The sequence below is a fragment of the Podarcis pityusensis genome (assembly GCF_964106645.2).
Source record: "Podarcis pityusensis genome assembly, chromosome: 14".
Classification (NCBI taxonomy): Eukaryota; Metazoa; Chordata; class Lepidosauria; order Squamata; family Lacertidae; genus Podarcis; species Podarcis pityusensis.
Window position 1 is genome coordinate 8,683,789 of NC_138039.1, and position 24,930 is coordinate 8,708,718.

Below are 24,930 nucleotides of genomic sequence, written 5' to 3' on the forward strand. Positions count from 1 at the left end.
GTCAAGAAAGCAAACTGCAACACGGTATCGGCACAATACTGGTTGTAACTTTTATTTCCGTGTACACAGATGGTATATAAAATACAAAACAACAGAGGCACAGTCGGTAGAGCTAAGCTAGCAGTCAATCACTGTCCTCCGCTAAGCATTTTTGGATTTCTCAATTTCTCCCCCAGCCCCAGAACTTGAAAAATGGTAGTACTAACGTACGAAGGAGTGCCTATTATTCCAGGCAAGTTGCAAAGGCAATAATAGCATTGTCAGAATTGGGTTGTTTTTTTTTGTATTCTCTGGTTATATTATGATTTGCAATTCAAATTTCTATTAAAGTGGTCAGAAAATATAATTGGCATAATGTTATCTATGTATGTACAGGTACATTTTTTGTTTTTTTGTTTTTTTACATAAATACAAATTCTATCTATATAAAAAACACACCTGGTCAGACTAGTTCATTCTTTAGAGCAGAGAATAAATGGTGGCGCAGATTCTTGTATCCAATGTATGTGTGGCTGCATGTGGAATGTCTGGGAATTTGGGAGGATGGTGCAGGAATAGGGCGCAATAAATTTGGGGTCGCGCAGAGGGGGAAGAAACGGCAACAGAGTGTGGGCAACCTTTCAGAGGCTTTATGCCAATGGTGGGTGGAGCAACAAATCTCGTTCTCTTTGCATCGTAGGGTCTATCCCAACCATGCAAAAGTCACGAGGTTTCTCTCTCTACGCCATCGCTTCAAAGATGTCACTACAGGCACACAAAAAGCATGGTTCTATGTTCCATACAGGAGCATAAAAGTGATTCCGGGAGGAGCTGGGGTCATCAACTTGGTCTTTTAACTTGGCCTGATTTACTTAAAATGAGTTGTCACCAGTTCATCCATTTGGCCAAATGTTTTGGTTTGCGGGATCTAAAACACTCCCATTCCCCCCCTCCCCGTTTATGCTAACATTTCAAGTTGGGGATACCTTTTAAAAATGCTGAAAGTAAGGACAGTTTTTCTGGAGCACCATTTTGAGAGATGAAAGGGGGATTACAGAGGGGAAGTGGCTGTGCGAAGATGCAAAAGAAAACATTTAACACACACAAAATGCGCTCCCACTAAAAAATGCCCTTCCACACTGCTCACAATGGTGGTCTGTTAAATAGCTGCATTCTTGCACATTCTCCGAAATCTCAAAAAGGTCCCTCGTATTGAGAGATCAAATGGGCTACACGCACATTTAATTTAAACTGGATGGCAGCATGATTCCAAAGGCAGCTGATGTTCAAGTAAGAGGATGCAGATCAGCTGACAGCCCTGCAGACAGAGAAATCCTAAGCATGCTTACTCAGAAGAAAGTCCCAGTTGAGTTTAATGGGACTGATACCCTAGGAACAGAGAGAAGGATTTTGCAGCCTTAGTGATCGATGGGTCGTCCTTTTCCATTAATATCTTTTAATGCCCTATAAAGCCATCTTTGTTGTTTTTAAGAAGGTCAGACATTTGTACCTATACGAACAAGGCTCCTGGGTGAAATATGGGATCCTTGAGTGCAGCCTGAGGTTATTCTAGGTTTCTGCACCTGCTAATAATAAGAGCCTCTGGGGTTTTGAAAACCAGGTGACTTGTTAGTGGGTAAATTTTTCAGACAGATTGGAAAGACCAACAAATATGCCAGATAGTTAGCCAAATACTGGCTCGTTGGTTGGTTGAAGCCGTGATTTGGGGCAATCAGGAATCCCAAACTCTTCTGGAATAATGCAGTAGTGTTGGGTGGCTCTTTCCTGGTTGTAAAAATAAAAAATGAGTCTTCCTGCCTCTGTATTTGCCTCAAAGTAGGGAAGCTGTGCTTTAGCACTGACATTTTCCTGCTAAAATGACGTCAAGCTGGGTGCCCAGTGCTTTCTTCTGAGTCATGAATTTTGGTTTGCCTAAGCCTAATATTGCCTACAGGAGGGATGGCAATCCTAAGGGCCATATCTGGTCCCCCAAATGATTTTTGCCAGCCCCCAACAACTTGGCGGTGTTATTTGTTTTCTGATGGCCACTATGCTGACAGCTCGCCATGATCCACGCAAGGAAAAGGCCCTTGCATAGCCCTGCTACCTAGGATCCCTTTTGAATGGAGGGATTGAGTGCCTTCTCAAAGACAGACAGCCTTTCCATTTAAATTCTTCCAAAACGCAGAGAAATAGTAAAGATTAAGGCACGGCTGGACTGCCGCCGCAGAAATAAAGCTGAGAGGTGGTGGGCTTGGGAAAGTGCCTCTCTGGGTCTCGATCAAGGCAGTGACCATCTTTGCGGCTTCTTGAGGTAGCTCTGGATACATGGTTCAGCAGGAAGAGGATCGGTCCCAAAGCAATTGTTTCAGCCTTGGGCACGTAATGTTCTCTGAACCTTTCAGGGCTCTTCACTACACACCTATCGCAGCAGAACACTATCTTCCGTGGCGATAACTTAAGACACTCCCAGCTGGAATTGTTTTGAAGCATGGCATGGGCAGATGTGTCCAAGCTAGATTTAGAGCAGGCTGCACCCCTGTTCTGCCGCCCCCTGCCATGACCATTAACCACACGGGCACTGCGCCAAACCAAATGGACCCTCGAGATCAGCCCAGAACCATAGCGTTGAGCTTGCCAGCATCACACCAAACCATTGCTTTTTAGAAAGAACCTCCTAGGCTGGCATTCAATCACTGGAGGAACTACTGGCTGCAGGATTATCTCCCAGATCCACAGAATTATTCTGTGGCCAAGGGCAGTCTAGAACCGCCCCCCATCCCTATTTCTCAAAAGAATCCCAGGCGTCCAGTTGAGCACATGTTGCTAGCGACAGAATAATGTTTACTGTGCCCTGCCAGCTGTTCACATCTGTCCTACAGAGCCATAACCAGCTGGGGGGAGGGATGCTTTTTTTATTAATGCCTAGTAACATTACCTGTTTTGAAAGCTGTATAAGAAAAGGAAACAAGAAAAGGTACAATCAGTGACTTTTGGGAGACTACCATAAGCATGGGTTGCCTTTAAGGTAGCCCACCCACGCTGGGGGGGGTTAGCTGTTCCAGTTCACCTGCATTTTTCCCCTCCCATAGTCCTTGTTTCAACACCAAGCAGGGAGAAGGAGGAGGAAGGGGGCCGCGGCAGGACAAAAAAAAACAGACAATAACTTTTCCTTACTACAAAACCGCTCTTCTGCTATATACAAAATAGTTACTGGACTCCCAGTACTGCAAAACGGACAGACCGTTTCCTTTTCTCTCTCTTCCCCCTTCAACTAGCCGCTGCAGTTTTATTTACGCTTCCTTAGTATTAGGTACATGATTCCACTGAGCAACGTGAAAGAGAAGGCGACCCACGCCAGGACATAGGAGTAGCCGTACTGCCCGCTGGACACCTGGAAAAAGTCGTACTGCGGACCCACGTGAAACTCCTCGTGGCGGTCCGTGTAAATGGACGCGGCGATCATCACGCACAGACCTGGGAAGGGAGAGAAGGGGGAAAGCCCGTGAATGGGTTGAGGATAGACCTGCCCGGAACCAGCCTCCTGGTGTTCTTGGTAAGTTAAGACTGAAAGATCTCTAAGAAATCAGGAAGAAGCACTAAGCACCCATGAAACCATCTTGCTGTTCAGGTGGTCTGGGTCTAATCAGTGCCTGGACAAGGGAGACTTAGGTCTCAGGTCTGGCCCCAGAAATTTCAGTGTCTGGGATGCAACCCAAGGGCAGCCCCTGGTGATGCCACGGGGATGGCACCAGTGGTGTCATGGGGTGGGCCCTGGAGACGGAGGTTAATTGGGAGAAGAGATGGGGAGCACCTTCCCCAGACTCTTTGTGCTGTCTTGTGGCACAGTGGGTCAGTGTGACAGCTCCTTGTCACGACTCCATTCTCTTTTGTGAGAGCGGCCGCCACACATCCTTCAACCGGGAGGAGGTACTCACAGGATAGCAGCTGGATGATGGATGTTAAGACGAATCTCTCGCCTTGCTTTAGGCGGAACAGCTGGAGGATGAAAACGAAAAAGGCCACACAGCAGAGGATGGTGGAGAGGATCATTGTCGCCTGAATTGCCTGGATAGACTGGTAGTCTGTAAAATATACACGGGGAGGAAGTAGCAGTTAACAGTGCATTTAGGAAGATTCCTGCATTGCAGCGGGTTGGACTTAGATGACCCTTGGGGTCCCTTCCAGCTCTTAGGATTCTGCGAGTTCTACAAGGACAACCTTGAGACTTAAGGGGGAGAGACCAGTGTCAATCCCTTGTCTGAATTTAAGAAAGCAGGTAGGAGAGGATTGGGATTGCTTCTCACTGCGAGAAGCAAAGCTACAGGGAACCAGACAGAAGGCCTTCTCGGTAGTGGCACCTGCCCTGTGGAACGCCCTCCCATCAGATGTCAAAGAGATAAACAATTACCTGACATTTAGAAGACATCTGAAGGCAGCCCCGTTCAGGGAAGTTTTGAATGTGTGACATTTTAATGTATTTTTAATCTTTGTTGGAAGCCTCCCAGAGTGGCTGGGGAGACCCAGCCAGATGGGCGGGGTATAAATAATAAATTATTATTATTATTATTATTATTATTATTATTATTATTAATTATCAATTTATTATTTATATGCCGCCCATCTGACTGGGTTTCCCCAACCACTGGGCGTCTTCCAACAAAATATTAAAAATACAATAAAACATCAAACATTAAAAACTTCCCTAAACCGGGCTGCCATCAGCTGTCTTCTAAAAGTCAGATAGTTGTTTCTTTCCTTGACATCTAATGGGAGGGCGTTCCACAGGGTGGGTGCCACCACCGAGAAGGCCCTCTGCCTGGTTCCCTGTAACCTCACTTCTCTCAACAAAGGAACCGCCAGAAGGTCCCTATGGATTTTTATATGCTGCCACCGCTCCCAAACCAATATTGCTGGTTCAGATCTTCGATGGTCATCCTTGGATGCTGTAGTCAGTGGTTCAAAATACATCTGCAATGCACCTCTTGACTCTTGCCTTCCCACGCTAGCAGTCTAGTCCCTGCACCGTCTCAGTGCTTCCCAAAGGGAAGTTTGTTTTCTGAGGTCTTGACAGTCACATTTAATTTCTGGGCTGGTTGGTTTTTTAAAAATAAAAATTATATAATAAAATAATCATCCCATTAATTTTTCCTTCTTGGAGCCCACCTGCATCCTGCCAGCGACTTCCTCCCGCCACTGCTTGCGCAGAGTGACAATAAGAAAAGGTGTCAGCCTCTTGCCAACTCTCCTGAATCCATTTCCTCCCGCCCTCCTGCTCCCCAAATAAATGCAACTTCCACAAAAAGGAACTTTTCAGAGTCTGGCTGCGCCAGCCAGCCCTGCCCTTCCTTCTGTTGTTCTTCAGACATCAGCGAAATCAGGGGATTAACTACGAGATGCAACCGGGGCAGGTAGAGGCATTAGAATCATAGAATTGTAGAGTTGGAAGGGACCCTGAGGGTCATCTAGTCCAACCCCCTGCAATGTAGGAATCTCAGCTAAAGCATCCATGACAAATGGCCATCCAACCTCTGCTTAAAAACCTCCAGGGAGAGCACCACCTCTCACAGGAGACCGTTCCACTGTCAAACAGCTCTTAACTTCCCAACCACCACCTCCTGCCTTGCACACCTATATTTCACTGTTTAAACTAGTTGACAATTAATATAAAAATTGCTAAGCATAATCTTTTTAAAAAAAAGTCATATGACTATACCATTCTTGTTTTGAAAAGCAAGCTTTGAGACGGATACCTATGTCATATTTTATTCTTAACATAATGGTTCTAATATCTAGCCATGTGTAATCTGGTTTACCTGTACAGTGGTACCTTGGGTTAAGTACTTAATTCGTTCAGGAGGTCTGTCCTTAACCTGAAACTGTTCTTAACCTGAAGCACCACTTTAGCTAATGGGGCCTCCTGCTGCTGCTGCACCGCCGGAGCCTGATTCCTGTTCTCATCCTGAAGCAAAGTTCTTAACCTGAAGCACTATTTCTGGGTTAGCGGAGTGTGTAACTTGAAGCATATGTAACCTGAAGCGTATGTAACCCAAGGTACCACTGTATCTACAAAATGAACTACAGTCATACCTCGGGTTACAGACGCTTCAGTTTACCTTTTTTTGGGTTACGGACTGCCGAAACCCGGAAGTACCAGAACGGGTTACTTCTGGGTTTCAGCAGTCGCACATGCGCAGACGCGCCAAATCGCAACCCGCGCGTGCGCAGACGCGCTGCTGCGGGTTGCGGACACTGCGGGTTGTGAACGTGCGTCCCGCACGGATCATGTTCGCAGCCTGAGCATCCACTGTACTACTCTGTGCTTAAGCAACCTAGAAAGAATTGGTGTATGATCTACTAGTTTCTTGATCAGAAGGAGAAAGTTTTACTGTTAGATTTATTCATAGGAGAGCATTTCTTAGGCAAGGTCTCCAGCGCTGCCACTAATTGCTGCTGTGGTACATGGCCGGCAGCCGTGGCAAGGGCACCACACACAAGGGGGCACAGGCGGCTGGCACCCAACTATACCCATTGACCCATAAGTACCGTATTTTTCGCTCCATAGGACGCACTTGTTCCCCTCCAAAAATGAAAGGGAAATGTGTGTGCGTCCTATGGAGCGAATGCAGGCTTTCGCTGAAGCCTGGAGAGCGAGAGGCATCGGTGCGCACCGACCCCTCTCGCTCTCCAGGCTTCAGGAAGCTATCCGCAAGCCTTGCAAGCCCGGTGGGAGTTCCCGCGGGCTCACAAGGCTTGCAGGCAGCAGCCTGCAGCCCCGGCGAGTGTCCGGAAGCCTTGCGCGCCCGGCAGGAGGTCCTGCCGAGCGCGCGAGGCTTGGGGCAGCAGCCTGTCGCCCGAAGCACGGGGAGCCCTCCGGAGGGCTCCCCGTGCTTCGGGCGAGTGTCTGCAAGCCTTGCGCGCCCGGCAGGAGGTCCCGTCGAGCGCGCGAGGCTTGGGGAGGCAGCCTGTCGCCCGAAGCACGGGGAGCCCTCCGGAGGGCTCCCCGTGCTTCGGGCGAGTGTCTGCAAGCCTTGCGCGCCCGGCAGGAGGTCCCGCCGAGCGCGCGAGGCTTGGGGCGGCAGCCTGTCGCCCGAAGCACGGGGAGCCCTCCGGAGGGCTCCCCGTGCTTCGGGCGAGTGTCTGCAAGCCTTGCGCGCCCGGCAGGAGGTCCCGTCGAGCGCGCGAGGCTTGGGGCGGCAGCCTGTCGCCCGAAGCACGGGGAGCCCTTGCGTCCTATAGAACGAAAAATACGGTAGGTTCCCTGCCAATGCCTCTTCCACAGTGCCCAGCTCCTGCATAATGCCAACACCCAACAGCTCCTGAACTGCAGGCACCCTGCAACAGCTGAAGCAAGCCTCACCCTCCATCCTCATCTGCATGCCCTCCCACTCTCAATCTCGGCTACCATTGTCACTTCCTACCTCCTCCCCCTTCCGGCATCGGACGCGGCACCTGGGACAGCCAATGGGCAGCAAGATTGGAATTGCCTGCATCCAATCACAGGGCTGGCTTCGCCGCAGAGGCCCCATGGGAAATGTAGTTCTTTTTAGGAGCCAAAAAAAAAAACCAGGACATTTTGCCAAGTTTTAAAAATCCCTCCAGAAAACAAAATTTTACCCCCAAAACGAGGCCATGTCCAGGAAAATCCGGACGTATGGCAAACCTACTCAGGAACATCCTTAAAAGAGATTCGCCAACACTCATTTCTGCATGCCATGATGTCATTACATTTTCCAGCCAATGATGAAGAGAAGGGCATGATGCAGGAAGAGCTGTCTGATGACTCACCTGGGAAGGTCTCATCCAGGGCTGTACAGTTAGTGCCATTGAGGCAGCGATGCCAGACATCTGTGGAGAAGTCCTCCCCGACCCACCATGCCTGGAGAAGGATGATTTTAAAAAGCACATGAAAATATAGATCTTGGAGGATTGATCGGTCGATTTCACTTTGATGCCAGTTTTCCACAATCAGCTGTGCCCAAAGTGGCTTCCAGCAGACATTTCAAAACATCAAAATACAAACGAGCATGCTGCTAAATTGAAAAATGACAAAAATCTGACAAACACAGAACAAATTCAATATTAACCCCCCCCCCAAAAAAGTCTAGGTTTAAGTAACACCAGAGTTAACTGACAATAAAGTTTCTGGTGCTGGTCTTCCCAATTTGATTTGATTTAACATTTGTATTCCGCTTTTCCAATGGCAAATGCCGAGGTGAGGGCAGCCAGCTCATGAGAATCACAATAGCATTTAAGAAGCAGTCACTTTACCATCAAGTACAATAGCGCATAAATAAAGCAAATAAGAAATTCCTTGAAATGATTATTACACTTCAGTTAAGCCAGGCATGGCCAAACTTGGCCCTCCAGGTGTTTTGGAACTACAATTCCCATCACTCCTGACCACTGGTCCCGTTAGCTAGGGATGATGGGAGTTGTAGTCCCAAAAACATCTGGAGTGCCAAGTTCTAAATATCAGAAACCATCCATCAAAATGATCAATACACTTCAGCAAAGTTACTTCCTCCACTCCAAGGAGCCTTGGCTTATATGCGGCTCAGAGGGGAATAGTCCTCTTACCAGGGTAGATGGCTGGCTCCCATATCCTTACTCCAGAGGAGGCTGAAAGCAGCCAAAAGCCAATGTCGGGGAGGGCAATGGTGGCAACAGGTTCAAAACATCCAGCCCCTCCAGTAAAATACATAAGAGTGTCTCCACTTTCAATTTGTGGAGTCTTTTTCACTTCCATTTCGAAGACTTTCTTTTCATCTTTGAACACCAGGCACACAGACACACACCCCAAATCAAAAAAAAAATAATATGCTGTTGGCAGGCAACTTACGCTGTCAATCGTGGCGATGAACAGAAGGGCAGCTGAGCTGATGTGGAAGACGATGATGAAGGCGAGAAGAATCAGCATCTTTGCGAGGGGAGGGTTGCTCTAGTCTAGAGGAAGAGAATGCTGTACCAAAAGACAAGGAGGGAAAGAGGTTCAGAGCTTTGGAAATGGGTGCTTACTGTGAAAGGATGGTGTTTTTTTATTAAATTTATATACCACCTTTTTTTCCAAAAGACCACCAGGTGGCTTAAAACACAGAACATAAACAATACAATTCCATACGTATCATGGTATCTATACAACACACAAGGTTTTATAGGTACCATTGTACTAACGCATACATACCTAATGCAGACTCTCAAAAGAAAAATACTCCTATAGAATAACTTTTTGCTTCCACCTTCATCCATTGCTCAGAAAGACAGACAGACAAATCAAAGTTGCCCTCACATGACACACACACACGCTTTTATTCTTCTTTATATTATATTATTATTTTTATATTTATACCCCCCACTGCACAAGGATATAATTATTTCCTTCAAGGAATTCGAAGTGGTCACTTGTTTCTCCCCCCTTCCCGCTCCCCCCCAACAACAACAACCCTGTGAGGTAGATTTGGCTGAGAGGAAATGTTTGGTGAGCTTCATGGAGGTTGAGTAAGGGGACCTAAACCCAGATCTCCCAGATCCTAGTCCAGGGGTGGGGAATCTGAGGCCTTGGGGGAAGATGTGGCCCTCCAGGCCTTGTTATGTGGCCCTCAAAACTCTCCCCAGGCCACGCCCCTTCTCTGTAAAGGTAAAGGGATCCCTGACCACTAGGTCCAGTCATGGCCGACTCTGGGGTTGCGGCGCTCATCTTGCTTTACTGGCTGAGGGAGCCGCCGTAAGCTTCCGGGTCATGTGGCCAGCATGACTAAGCCGCTTCTGGCGAACCAGAGCAGCACACGGAAACGCCACTTACCTTCCCACCCAAGTGGTACCTATTTATCTACTTGCACTTTGACGTGCTTTCGAACTGCTAGGTTGGCAGGAGCAGGGACCGAGCAACGGGAGCTCACCCCGTCGCGGGGATTCAAACCGCCAACCTTCTGATCAGCAAGTCCTAGGCTCTGTGGTTTAACCCACAGCGCCACCCACGTCCCTGTACCTCCCTCAAATGTGCATTTAGACAGTGAAAATTCCACTTGCTTGCTTGGAACAGAGAGGGGTGTGTGGGAAGACCCTGTACTTTTGCACCACTTCAATGTAGCCTATTTATTTATTTCACTAAATTTATATAAAACGCAGCTGCGTAAGCCTTTGGCAATTGCACAGAGTGGCTGAGCGAATCTGACAAAGGACAGGGTCCACTGCAGAAGCAAGCTTGGAAGAAAAATGAGCTGCGCTTATTTCTTACTGGAAAAGGGTCTCTCTACTCTGACTCCAGTCTTATCATACCATTTCTGGCAGTATGTACTTTGAGAAGGCTGGGAAGAAATAGATTTCTGTAACATCTGTGGTTTAAAGAAGATTTTTTCTAAAGGTTGCAGTCATATGGCCTAGAAACCTGAAAATAAATTCATGCATGAGACACACTGCAATTTTCACATGCTCATGCACAATGGAAGCAAGCGAGGGATTTCTTGGAAGAAACGAAGGCAGACGTATCACTGGGAATTCGTGAACCACTGAGAATCTCGAAAGTTCTCACACACAGGTCTTTGTCAACCAATCCGCTATAGGGCTTTCATATACTTTTATTTATTGCTTCAACAATCCCCTTTAGATCCAACGTTCCATATCTTTTGGCGAGGCAAAGGAACATCTGTTGCAGCTTGCTAAGCTAACACCGTGGCATTCGGGCATGCAAACTAACCCAGCCTATGTACCTTGATTCTTTTTTTCTTTTTTTGGAAATGAAAATACAAAACGAAGCTGGCAGCCCCAGACAAGCTGTCGTCTTTCATTTTGAGCAGACTAAGGGTTGTTGCTTTGTGGCTTAAAAAAACAAACGTTTTCAAAACAGTTAAAAAGAGCAAAGTCTTGTTTTAGCATCTGGTTTCGATCAGCTCAGATTGCTGAATGCAAATCCAAAGGAGGCCAGGTCCATCTTCTGGGGGATGGGGTGAATAAATTAACAACAACAACAACAACAACAATAATAATATTAATAATTAATCTATACCCCACCCTTCTGGATGGGTTTCCCCAGCCACTCTGGGCGGCTTCCAACAAAAGATTAAAAGTACATTAAAACATCAGTCATTAAAAACTTCCCTAAACAGGGCTGCCTTCAGATGTCTTCTAAACGTCCGATGGGAGGGCGTTCCACAGGGCGAGCGACACTACCCAGCTGCCAATGGGAAGAGGACAAATACACCCCACCTCTCCCAAAGCTGCACCTCTCGCCACTCCTACTTTTCAAGTGTTTTTACCTGGTGGGAATCTGCCTTTGAGCTGTGATAATGCCTCTTGCTTGCCTGGATGCAGGATGGAGAGACCAGTGTGTGCATGTAGAAACCCGTGGCTTTGGGATGGCTGGAATGTAGGCTAATGTAGAGTCACACCTGTCTCTCCACCCACCTTTGCCTCTCGACCAATGCACCGCTGGCATGCGGCCCACAAAGGAGCACAGCCAGATGCCCCTGGGAATCCCAGAAGCAGGGCATCAAGGCAGCCGCCCTTCCCCATGCTTTGCCCCTGGAATTTGGTACTGCCAGATAGATTGCCTTGGTGCATGGAAGCTCTCTCTCTCTAGCTAGCTAGCTCAGCTAATTGAGGTCCAGCTCCGAGGGCCTTCTGACAGTTCCCTCACTGCGAGAAGCGCAGTTGCAGGGAACCAGGCAGAGGGCCTTCTTGGTAGAAGAAGAAGAAGAGTTTGGATTTGATATCCCGCGCCTTTCACTCCCCTTCAGGAGTCTCAAAGCGGCTAACATTCTCCTTTCCCTTCCTCCCCCACAACAAACACTCTGTGAGGTGAGTGGGGCTGAGAGACTTCAAAGAAGTGTGACTGGCCCAAGGTCACCCAGCAGCTGCATGTGGAGGAGCGGAGACGCGAACCCGGTTCCCCAGATTACGAGACTACCGCTCTTAACCACTACACCACACTGGCTCCCGCCCTGTGGAACATCCTCCCATCAGATGTCAAAGAAATAAACAACTATCTGACGTTTAGAAGATATCTGAAGGCAGCCCTGTTTAGGGAAGTTTTTAATGACTGATGTTTTAATGTATTTTTAATCAGTGTGGTGTAGTGGTTAAGAGCAGTAGACTCGTAATCTGGGGAACCGGGTTCGCGTCTCCGCTCCTCCACATGCAGCTGCTGGGTGACCTTGGGCCAGTCACACTTCTCTGAAGTCTCTCAGCCCCACTCACCTCACAGAGTGTTTGTTGTGGGGGAGGAAGGGAAAGGAGATTGTGAGCCACTTTGAGACTCTTTAGGGTAGTGATAAAGCAGGATATCAAATCCAAACTCCTCCTCTTCTTTTTCTTTTGTTGGAAGCCGCCCAGAGTGGCTGGGGAAACCCAGCCAGATGGGCGGGGTAGAAATATTACTACTACTACTACTACTACTACTACTACACTGAATGACAGTGGCTTTCTGGGATTCCAGACAGCGAGCTTTCCAATCCTACCCAGGGATGCCAGGAACCGAACCTGTGACCAACTGCATGCAAGGCAGTTGCTTTACCACTGAACCACGGCCTGCCCGTAAATGTCACCCTACATTTGTCACTTTGGTGGTTATGGGTTTTGAGGGGGCATTTTCCCAAGGCTCCAGGGAGGCCAGACACCATCTTCTTGCTATAAGAAAAAACTGCTCCCTTTCCTTTATGGGGTATTGCTGAGCTCGTACAGAGTCCTTAAGTGGGTTCCCTATCGGTTGGAGAAAATAACAGAGGCCAGGCAGAGTATATTGAGAAGCAAAGCGGCTAGTAAGCCTGATCTTTATTGAAGGAAAATAAACTGTTGTAACAGGGTCCCCACCCACCACACGCAGAAGGGAGGAGAACCCTGAACAGTGGGGTGCAAGCTCTTATACAGACTCTTGAAATAGCCCACCCTGTAGCCCAAGACCACCACCCCAACATCATACATACATCACAGAAGGAGGCAGTCTACAGCCAGGATACCTGATAATGGTCACTGATTGCATTACCTGAGCAGCAAAGCCATTCTTTTGTGGCTGTTTACTTTAGTTCCTGTATACAGGTCACAGGCTCACCCTATTCATGCACAAATACACCCTTAAAACAGGATTTGTAAGCAAAAAGACAATGGGAAGGCTTTCCCCATTTGCCTCCCTTACTGCAGAGGTATATTTGAGGTCACTGGGAGGGTCAAAATGGCTTCAGGATTGCTCTCCTGTACTATTTCAGACACATGGTTCATATATTTAGATAGGTGTGCATTTATGAATATTTATTCTATATTTGAGACCTTGAAATTCTTACAACACTCTTTTGCAAACTCCCCTTAACAGGGATTTTTTTTTTTACTTTCTGCAAGGCCAGGATATTTCTCCCCCGTTTCGTCGGTCCCTCCACAGCACGGCGTGGAAAGGGAAAGTTGGAGTTTGGTTTGGAACAAAGCACTTGGATTTTCCTTTCGGCAGGCCAAGGCAGGAAGCTGAATTGCTGTTGAACAAACAGCTCGCTGTTCAGGTGCACAATAGGTAGGGGTCAAAAAGTTTGCCCTGAATGGAGCAGAGACCACTTGAGGGTGGGCTGGGGTGCAGTTTGAGAGAGAAACAGAAGGCGTGTGCAGCCCTGACCCGTCCCAAGGTGGGAGACTCGGTATCATCTCATCCATTTGCCAATCCCAAAATAAGACACAGGCCTTGTTCCTCCTGCTCAAATGTCTCCCTTAGAAAAAGGGAATACGTGCCCTCAGCTGGGTGCTTAGGGTTAGGTCAAGGTTTACTGCATTTACAAAGCCTTTCCCACAACAGAATAATCCTGAAGCAACAGGAATGAAACCCAGGAATAAAAAAAAAGACAAAGATATATAGACCTCAAAAAACCAGCCATGGATGCTGGCCAAATTCCAGGGAAAATAGAAATGGTGAAAAGTTGGTACCGTAGAACCATAGAATTGTAGGGTTGAAAGGGACCCCAAAGACCATCTAGTCCAACCCCCTGCAATGCAGGAATCTCAACTAGATCATACATGATAGCCAACCTTTGCTTAAAAACCTCCAACGAAGGAGAAACCACCACCTCCCCAGGGAGTCCATTTCCATTGTCCAACAGCTCTCATTGTCAGAAAGTTCTTCCCAATGTTTGGTCAGTCATTTTTTCCTTGTCATTTGAATCCATTGCTTTGGTTTCTACCCTCTGGAGTAGCACAGAATCAGAGAGTTGGAAGGGACCCAGCGGTTCTCCACCTGTGGGTCCCCAGATGTTGTTGGACTACAACTCCCATCATCCCTGAGCTCTGGCCTTGCTAGCTAGCGGTGATGGGAGTTGTAGTTCAACAACATCTGGGGACACACAGGTTGAGAAAGGCTGATTCTAGTCCATGGGTCGGCAAACTAAGGTCCACGGGCCAGATCAGGCCCAATTGCCTGCGGACGGTCCAGGAATCCAAGCAGCCGGCGTAGTGCGCGCGATGGTTTTTGCGACTCAGCCAGGCTTGGGGGTCAAAAGTGAGGCAAGTGGATGCTCGAGAAAAGCCCCTTCGCCATTCGTTGCGCACAGCAATCTTTTCTTCCAGGGTGGGGAAGAGGGAAAAGGAGCCACAGTTCAGATTTCCACCATGGAGATGCCAGCAACTGACCTCAGGAAGGGCAGTTGCGGTGGCAGGGGCTCAAAGGCGTCTCAGGAGCGACGCCCGCCGGGGTCTGTGGCAACGGTGCTCCCCGCCAAAGGAAGCGGGGAGCGCCTGGGCGGCTGGACTCCAAAACAGTTCTGCGCTTTGCTGGGGAGGCCACTTGTTAGCTACATGGTGTGAGCCATGGAAAGGTAAACAGCCACCACCTCATCTTCCCTCACCCGGGGAAAAGAACGTTTTTGCTTGAGCGTCGCTGGCCTTAGTGTGGCCAACAGCTTCTCCCTTCACCCACACATGCGCACACGCTCTCCAGGGCTGACAGGAATGGCGCACTTACCTCAGCCCCCCCACCCCCCGCCTTACGAGAGAAATAACTGTCAATGCATAAAATGCAAAGGAAGCAGCGTGGGTGTATGAGGTCACACACACCCCCCCAAAAAAATCACATTTGGGCAACATTGGGGGTTGGTCCCAATAAGGGTTTTTGCCAAAAATGTGGGTCAAAATCATAGCAACATATAGTCCGGCCCCCCACAAGATCTGAGGGACAGTGGACCGGCCCCCTGCTGGAAAAGTTTGCTGATCTCCGATTCTAGTCCGACCCTCTGCGATACAGGAATTTGCAGCTGTCCCTTACGGGGATCGAACCTGCAACCTTGGCATTACCAGCACCTCACTCTTACCAAATTAGCGATCCAGGTTCACAGAACCCCTTTTGGGTACCGCAATCTTGTGCACTCTTGAACCGCCCCTTGCCCCCCAAAAGCACTTTTGGGGGAGCTGCAGAAGTTCGTGCCCCCCCAAATAGCGCTTTTTTTGCCGACTGAGATTGTGGCGCATGATGCGCGTCCCGTTTTTTTTGTTCTGAAAAAATGGGACGGTATGGCACCTGTCTCAACATGACTGCTTCCCTGCGAGCTGGTGATGTGCATTTTGTCGGAGGGAAAAAACCAGAAGCTGAAACAGCTTTGCCTATTCGTTGTACCACTGAAGTATCCCAGATACTGAAATTTGTGCTGCACATCACTGACTGAATATTGATTTTCCCCCAAGCTTGCATCGGGGCCCGAGTGGCATCTACTCCCCTATAAATCCTGATCCTATACAATCTTCTTTAGCAGATCCAGGTTTCTCTGGCCACAGCTGAGATTACTATTTGGAATAAGACCTATTTGAATAGTTTCAAACGAGGCCTGTCAAAGCTATTTTGACATATTTTCACATATCCTTCCAGTCTGCATTCCTTATCTCATTCCTTCTCTGGGTTGTTTTGACAGATTGTGTGCTGCAATTTCCCAGGGGGAGAAGGGCATCTGGCTGGACTTTTCTCGGAAACAGGATGCTTTGGTTTGGACCAAGAAGGCAGTTCTTAGGTTACAACTCTTGTCTTCCTCAGATTGGCAGAACTTGAGGGCTCAGGCCAAGGCAGGGACTTGATTTTTCCACCGTTATACCGGCTAAAGGGATTACCGTATTTTTCACTCTATAGGACGCAGTTTTCCCCCTCCAAAAATGAAGGGGAAATGTGTGTGCGTCCTATGGAGCGAATGCAGGCTTTCGCTGAAGCCTGGAGAGCGAGAGGGGCCGGTGCACACCGACCCTCTTGTTCTCCAGGCTTCAGGAAGCTATCTGCAAGCCTGCGGAGCCCGGCTGGAACTCTCGCCGGGCTCCAAAGGCTTGCGGATAGCTGCCTGCAGCCCGAAGCCCAGGGAGCGCGGCACTGTGCACCCCGGGCTTAGGGCAGCTATCTGCAAGCCTTCGGAGCCCGGCGGGAGTTCCCGCCGGGCTCAGAAGGCTTGTGGATAGCAGCAAGCTCTGGGAGCGATGGCGAGGTTGAGCGCAACCGCGCCTTCGCTCCCGGACCCCCAGCCCCGAGACTAAAAATGAAGCCAAGACAGCAAGCGGGATCCATCCCGCTCGCTGTCATGGCTTCTTTGCTCTTTGGGGCTCGGGAGGGAATTTTTTTTTCTTCTTTATTTCCCCCCCCCCCCAAAAAAAAACTAGGTGCGCCCTATGGTCCGGTGCGCCCTATAGAGCGAAAAATACGGTAGATCATGCTCTTGCAGAATTTCTGTGGCGGGGATTGAGAGAGACCCGGGATGCCTCCAGACCATTGCTATTTTCTGGGATTCCAGCGGATACCAGGAAATTAGTTTTGTGCAGTTGAAGCAGATTAGAGCGCTCTGTTGCACTAGTGGAACGAATCCACTTCCAAAAATAAACTGATTTTTGCTGTTAGGAAAGTGACAGGGAAATGCATTGGAAAGCAGAGAGTGAATGCAGGATCAATGGGAAGATATTAAAGAAAAAACCCAGGATGGACTGTCCCAGAAGCAAATCAGAACAGATGCATAATAAAGGCAGGTTATAATCTAACTCCTTCATAAACCAGGTGCAAGAAAATCAGGATGAATGTTCAATAAATAAGTCATCTGGGAGAGCCCCTAGTACTACAGCACTCTGTACCTGGTGTCTCTAAGTGCAGAGTAGGAGAAAGAATGCTCATTCACACTTTTGCTTGTGCTGTAATATATACTGATTAATATACTGATTAATGCAAAATGCAATCTTGCCTGCAGAACTGAAACTCACGTTAGCAAAATATTTCTCTGGGTTTTCCACTGATAAGATCCTATTCAGCGGGTAAGATCGGGTTTTTGCAGCATAGCATACATAGCTTTATTTATTTATCAAATTTAAATTTTGCCACCCCCCCCCCCCCCGAAGGAGCCCAGGTCAACAAGCCATCCTATGTTTTAGGGGTTTATTTTATTTTTTAAAAAAAGTTAAAACAATAACATCTTATAATTGATCAGGATGCCCGTGAGCCAGGGGTGGAAGAAAGGGGGTGCGGAAGAAAGGGGGTGCGGTGCGTCCCGGGTATCATCAGTTGCGGGGGGTGACAAAATGACAAAAATATGAGTTGTTTTTTAATGGGCTCACGAAACTTTTTAGTTCAGTCCAGAAACGTAACGTAAAGCAGCTGGCGCTAGGCGCCTGCCCACCGCCTCTCCCTCACCCGCCCCACAGCTGAGGGGGAAGCCGAGGAGGGGCTCCACGCAGCGCCCCTGCCTTGGCTTGTCCCACCCCCACGGGCGGCTCTTCTTTCTCTGGCTTCATCCCCCTTCATCCCTCTCTCTCACCCGCCTTCGCGTTGCTTCCATTTCCCCCTAGTCGTCTTCCTTCCTTCGCTCTTGGATTTCTCCCCACTTCCTTCGCCGCTCCCCACCCCACGTGTCTCTTTGATCTTCTCTCCCCTCGCCCATCCCACCCTCTTTTCTCTGCAGCACCCCCCGTCTGGTTTGCTGGAGGAGAGAAGTTGGAGGGTACCCGCCCCGTCCAGTCAACTGCAGCAAGGGCTCCATGCGAATCTCCACCTCCTGCTCCCTCTTCCTCCTCCTCATCCCGGGCTCCTTGCAACCTCAGCAGCAGCAAGAGCAGCTGCCACGGGGGGGGCGTGGCCAGGCAGGAGGGGCTGAGAAGGGGCGGAGCTCCTGGCAGGGTCCCAGAACGAAGTGGAGGCCCGGCCGACGCATGCGCCATACCAGGCGCCAGAGCGGCTAGCGACGCCGCTGCCGGGAGCCTAGGAAAAAAGATCTCCCTTGAACAATCCAAATGGAATTGGCTTGTCAACAGGCAGAAGACCAAATTGTCCACCACCAGCCTTTGTTTCCTTGAAAGAGAAAGCCTCTCCTCCTTACAGAGGGGAGGAGTTGTGAGCAGGAGCCGTTTCCCGCGTCGGCGGGGGGGGGACGTTCTGGCCCCTGCCCAGCTGGCCTGGCTGCCACGCCACGCCCCCAGGTAGCCAACCAATCAGGTGGAGGCTTGGGGGCAGGGTTTAGCAAGTTTTGTAAGGAGGAATATATGAAATATTGCAAAGAAGATAAAGAAGAGAGACATTAGTTATGAGTAATAGCGAAAGTAAGAAATGTAAATTAAGTGGAAAAGATTGGAAAATTTTCAGATGTGATTGGCAGAAGTAAAAAAAAATTGTATAAGATATAAAAGTATGTTTTGTAATTGTTGAAAATGATATGTGTGTGTGTTTGTGTGTGTGTGTGTGTATACACACACACACCATATTTTTCGCTCTATAAGATGCACCAGACCACAAGACGCACCTAGTTTTTGGAGGAGGAAAACAAGAAAAAACATATTCTGAATCTCAGAAGCCAGAACAGCAAGAAGAATCGCTGCACAGTGAAAGCAGCAATCCCTCTTGCTGTTCTGGCTTCAGGGATAGCTGCGCAGCCTGCATTCGCTCCATAAGACACACACACATTTCCCCTTACTTTTTAGGAGGGAAAAAGTGAGTCTTATAGAGCAAAAAATACGGTATATAAAAGAGAGAGATTTAAAGCTGCGAAACTGTAAATCGAGAGACTGTGCATCTCAGCTCCTTTACTGGCTTGTAAGGATTACTGGGATAACCTGCATGACACATTTAGGAAACACTGTGTTTTTGTGTGTTTTTAGAAAACAAAGTGCAGCTCCAGGCGTGGCGATCAAGCCACTGTCTGTGCCCAAGGGTAACCTTTTGGCTGGCATTTCCTTCCATTCTCCCTGGCAACTTTTTGCCCAAGTAGGGGAAAGAAGTCATTGCGATGAGTCCGGTGCCGCCATCTTAATTGTCCTAATAACATCCTTGTGAGAGTCTTGAGGTTTATCATCCTAGAGCACGAGGAAACTATCCTTCATGGAATAGGGTTGCTTCTGTCCTTCGGCTGATAGCGTTGATCCTATCACATGCCATTTGTCAAATGGGCGTGGGGATGTTAGAATCTTCGACTACAGTGATACCTCAGGTTACATATGCTTCAGGTTATGTACACTTCAGGTTACAGACTCTGCTAACCCAGAAATATTGCCTTGGGTTAAGAACTTTGCTTCAGGATGAGAACAGAAATCATGCAGTGGCAGCGCAGTGGCAGTGGGAGGCCCCATTAGTTAAAGTGGTGCTTCAGGTTAAGAACAGTTTCAGGTTAAGAACAGAGCTCCAGAACGAATTAAGTCCTTAACCTGACATACCACTGTAGTTGGAAGGAGACCTCCCAGTGGTAGACCAGTCCATTCCCTGTAATGCAGGAATCTCAGCTAAAGCATCCATGGCAGATGGCCACCAACCTCTGCTTAAAAACTTCCAAGGAAGGAGAGTCTACAACCTCCCGAGGGAGACCATTCCACTGTTGAAGAGCTCTTACGATCAGAAAGTTCCTCCTGATTTTGAGTCAGAATCTCCTTTCTTGCAGCTTGAATCCATTTGTTTGGGAGCAGGAGGTCAGCACCAACACTTTGAATTGTGCTCAGAAACGTACTGGGAGCCAATGTAGGCCTTTCAAGACCGGTGTTATGTGGTCTCATGTAGATAATTCTGAGCAACATGGAGCAAAGGTCTCAGTGCATGCTGATTCCCTATGCTCTTGTTTAGTTTAACCCTTCACTGAGAACCATGAGGACTAGAATCCTCCTTTAATTTTAAGGAAAGGGCTGGAGCTCAGTGGAAGAACATGTGCTTTGGAATGCAGGAAGTCCCAAGTCTTCAGGTGCAGCTGGTGGAGACCCCTGTTCGAAATCCCAGAAAGTCACTGCCAGTCATTGAATTGTAGAGTTGGAAGGGATCCCAAGATTCATTTAGTCCAATGCAGGAATCTCAATTAAAGCCTCCATGACAGATGGCCGTCCAACCTCTGCTTTAAAATTTGCAAGGAAGGAGAGTCCACAACCTCCCAAGGGAAACGGTTCCACCATCCAACAGCCCTTTGAAAGAATATTGGAAGTTAGAAATTCAGGAGCAGATTTTATATGAAGATTGGGAAAGAATCTTTCGGCAACCATCCTTTGTTGCGACCTCTCAGATAATCTTATACACCTGTAAGGTTATATCATATTACAAAATCTGGAAGTAAGAATTGTTGGAGGAAATGTGGAGTGATGGGAATGTACAGTCATATGTGGTGGGATTGTCCGTTAGTTAATGAATTTTGGAAACAGATTGGTATAGAAATATCGGGAATTGTGGGTAGGAAGGTGGGAATATCTAAATTAGTGGTTCTTATTAGTCTGAGTAGCACCGAGTTAAAAACAAAAGAGGAATGTAAATGGGTAAAATTGATGGTAACTGCAGCCAGACAGGTTATAGTGAGTAATTGGAAAAATGCAGAAGAGCTAGGGGTGAGCCAATGGAGGAAAAAACTGAATAATATTATAATTTTAAAATATCTAACTGTGAAGATACACAGAATGAAAGGGTTTAAGATCAGTGAGAAAGAGGAGGATTGGTTTGAGAAGATTATTGAATTATTTAGGCAGGTTTGAACAATTTGGGGCAATTAAAATGTTAAAAGTTAAATAAACTTTGTGGATGGAGGAGTGTTAAGTTATACAGAAGTCTACATATGGTTGATTTGAATATGTTATTATTGATTATGTATACCCAATGCATCAGCCACCTGGGGGGTTTCACTGTTTGTGTTTGGTTGTTGGTAAAAAATAAAAAATTAAATACAGTGGTACCTCGGGTTAAGTACTTAATTCGTTCTGGAGGTCCATACTTAACCTGAAACTGTTCTTAACCTGAAGCACCACTTTAGCTAATGGGGCCTCCTGCTGCCGCCGCGCCGCCAGAGCATGATTTCTGTTCTTATCCTGAAGCAAAGTTCTTAACCTGAGGCACTATTTCTGGGTTAGCGGAGTCTGTAACCTGAAGCGTATGTAACCTGAAGAGTATGTAACCCGAGGTACCGAGGTATCTTCCATGTGACTGCCCTTAAGATATTTGAAGATGGCTATCATATCTCCTCTCAGTCTCCTCTTTTCCAGGCTAAACGTACCCAGCTCCCTCAACTGTTCTTCACAAGGCTTGGTTTCCAGACCCTTGATCATCTTCGTTGCCCTCCTCTGCACATGTTCCAGCTTGTCGACATCCTTCTTAAATTGTGGTGCCCAGAACAGGACACAGTGTGTAAACAATACTGAGCTAGATAGATCAATGATCTGACTCACTATAAGACAACTTCCTCTGCTGCCACTTTTCCATCAGAGGCCTGTGGCACTCTCCTTTTCTTCCAGCTTTAAACGTCCATCATCCACAGCTCCATCACTCTGCAGTCTTCTGTCCTGCATATTGAACTAGGGGCTGGTGGGAATTGTAGTCCAAAATCTCTGGTGGGCACCAGTTTCTGCAAAATTCCGTTCCACCACAAAAGAGCTGCAGATGTTGCAAAGGCAACATTGAGCTAATGCTGATGGGATTTTTAAGATAACTAAAAATCGGTGTGAGAGGGAGAGAGGTTCCAGAACCAGCAGCTAACACAATATTATCTTCCCCCAAAACATTCTAATTTCTATTGATACTGATCAAAAGATATACAAAAGTTTATACCCAACACCAAGTATCTTTTTATAACACCACCAGAATAAAAGAAATGCTTTTAAAACCTAATCTAAAAGAAACAGGAGCAAAGAGATGGAAAAAGAAATCAAAAGAAAAGAGAGTGAGGAGAACAAGAAAAATATGGAAAGGCTTCCAGTTCTCTGCCTGTCAGCTAAATATAGTAACTTATTCAAAGTATCCACTCAGATTGGACATCCTACTATTCTATTTTCTACAAGCCAATATTTTTCCATCTTCAAACCCAGATATTATGAGCTCATTTTTCTTCTTCCATGCAACAAGTCCAGAAGAAGGTTCCCAGTCCTTAATAAATGTCAGCAATGGTTTTTCCTCTGATTAAACACATTAAATCAGCCACCACAATATTCTGAGGACACAACCACGTCATTGTCTGACCTGTTTCTGCCACTAATTCCCAAAGCGTAGCTCTTTCCTCGCTTGTTGGCCCTGAGACTCCCACCCCATTTTGAAGGTTGACTCATGAGCTTGACGGGGCCAAAGGAGCAGTTCATCCGCAGGATAACCGGGCGGGGAAGCGACTGTCTGTCAAAATCCTGAGTGGCATTCTCTGTCTCGCCACTATATTCCGTTCAACTTTGGGGTGTGCCCGACCTCCACCCCTCAGCCAGCCAGGGCAAAGTCATGGCCGATGACAGCCGTGCGATTCTTAGCAAAACTTTCCCATGCCTTGCAAGCCCTTGGACCCTTCGCTCACCCAAGATGACACTTTCAGAAAACAGGATCCCTCTTGCTGTTCTGGCTTCTGAGATTCAGAATTTTTTTTTCTTGTTTTCCTCCGCCAAAAACTAGGTGCGTCTTGTGGTCTGGTGCGTCTTATAGAGTGAAAAATACGGTAATTCGTACTTTACAAAGCAACTCACGAATCGAAATACAGGCTGCTTTTGACATTCACGCTTCTGCAAAAGTTGCAGCACAGTTCTGCAGCCGAGTGATGTGTACAAGAAGGCATATACTAAGGTACAAGGGTATATGTTGCTGAAAACAATATTCAGTGCTACCTTGGTTCTCAAACTTAATCCGTTCCGGAAGTCTGTTCCAAAACCAAAGCATTCCAAAACCAAGGCACGCTTTCCCACAGAAAGTAATGCAAATTGGATTGATCTGTTCCAGACTTTTAAAAACAACCCCTAAAACAGCAATTTAACATGAATTTTACTATCCAACGAGACCATTGATCCATAAAATGAAAGCAATAAGCAATATACTGCAGTCACATCGATCAATCAGTAGCTAAACTGGGTTCCACACAGTCACAAAAACAAAACAAAAAAACCAAATTTCAAAATAAATAGCAAAGACAGACAGACCTCAGCATAACACTCAAATCGGAAGCATAACACTCAAAATGGAGCACGTTCGGCTTCCGAAAAAAGTTCACAAACCAGAACACTTACATCGGTGTTTGCAGTGTTTGGGTTCCAAGTTGCTTGAGTACCAAAGCGTTTGAGAACCAAGTACCACTACACACAAATGCATTACAGAAGGGCTATTTCCAAAGATTTGCAAAAGGTGCATCTATTAGGCAAGACCGAATACAAAAATGTGTATGTTGTGGGAAATTAGCAGTGAAAATGCTGGTTAATTTTCCGGCTGGCGTTAAAAGAAGAACCCATTTGGAAATGTGGAGGACTGGATTTAAGATTGGAAAAATGAGGAACTGAGAGGACAAACATTGATCGATTCGCTCATCACTATGCTGAGTCCCAGCAAATGTGGTGTTGGGGGGGGTGCATTTCCTTCCCTGCTCACTAATGGCAAGGAAACCCCATGGGAACAAAACCTAAGATGATCAGTGCTGGATCAAACCAAAGGTCCATCTAGCCGAGCATCAGTCAACCACTCCCTCAGTGTTGGGGCACTTGGCCAGTGGTGAGACCAGCAATTGGAGCGGGTTGGTCTAGATGACCCCTGGGATTCCTTCCAGATCTACAATTCCATGTTTCTGTAACTTTTGGCTCCTCCTCTCCTTGAACTCTTTCCATCCCAGCTGGTCAAGAGAACAGCTGCTCTAGCTTTAAAGACTTGCACCCAGGTTTGCCAATTTCCTCCTCCCTCCCAATCTATTTTCCTTTTGTGCCATGTCTTTTGAGATAATCCCCATTTAAAGCCACCTATCATCGCATGCAGAGGCAGTGAGTTCTGCGGCTTAATGCTGAGCTGTGGAAAGAAGGGTTTCCCTTTGTCCTGATCTTTTCTTGTCAATCAAGTTTCCCAGGGATACTCTGCACTCTAGCTTTACGATGGAGAGGGCAAAAGCATTCTCCATCTTTTACAAACCTCTGTCCCATCCCTCTACCACCACCCCTCTTATTTGCTTTTGGGGTGGGTCAGAATTAAAGGGCCCCCAAACTTGTAGCTTTCCTTTGTAGAGGGTATATTACTCTAGGCACTAAAAGATCAATGCAGAACAGGTTGCGCCGACATAAAGATGTCTGTACTTTTGTAACCTGGGAAAATCTTTAATGAGAACAATTTTTAAAAAAAAATCAGAACACGTATTATGTGGCACCTCTACCCATGCCAGTTCTATAGATTGAAGCAGACCAGGGAGGTAAAGCGATTGTGCAGGTAAAAAGGGCCTTTAATTGTTGCGGGATTTACACGCTAAGAGTAACACCTTGAACTCAGCCTGGCAGCAATTTGGCAGCCCTCTGAGTGCAGGTGTTCCATGCTGACAAGGCCTCGCTCCTGTCAGCAATTGCGCTGCAGCATTCTGCACGAACTGCAACTTCTGGGTCAAGCACGAAGGAAGGAAGCCCCACACAGAATGCATTGCAGTAATCTGAACATGAAGTAATTAATGCATGTGGTCTAAACCACAGAACCTAGGGCTTGCCGATCAGAAGGTCGGCGGTTCGAATCCCCACGTCGGGGTGAGCTCCCGTTGCTCGGTCCCTGCTCCCGCCAACCTAGCAGTTCGAATGCACATCAAAGTGCAAGTAGAT

General features: G+C 47.4%; 1 protein-coding gene across 1 annotated transcript in view; it reads right to left on the bottom strand.

The window, feature by feature from the left end:
• Window positions 1-25: 25 nt before the first annotated feature.
• EMP2 (epithelial membrane protein 2) overlaps window positions 26-24,930 on the bottom strand; it is a 29,823-nt gene continuing 4,918 nt past the window's right edge. The window contains exons 2-5 of the mRNA XM_080981305.1: window positions 8,822-8,941; window positions 7,768-7,858; window positions 3,918-4,064; window positions 26-3,456 (exon numbers count right to left, since the gene is read on the bottom strand). Of these exons, the coding sequence (XP_080837431.1) occupies window positions 3,269-3,456; window positions 3,918-4,064; window positions 7,768-7,858; window positions 8,822-8,899 (504 nt within the window). The 5' untranslated portion in view covers window positions 8,900-8,941 and the 3' untranslated portion in view covers window positions 26-3,268. The remainder of the gene's footprint in view (window positions 3,457-3,917; window positions 4,065-7,767; window positions 7,859-8,821; window positions 8,942-24,930) is intronic.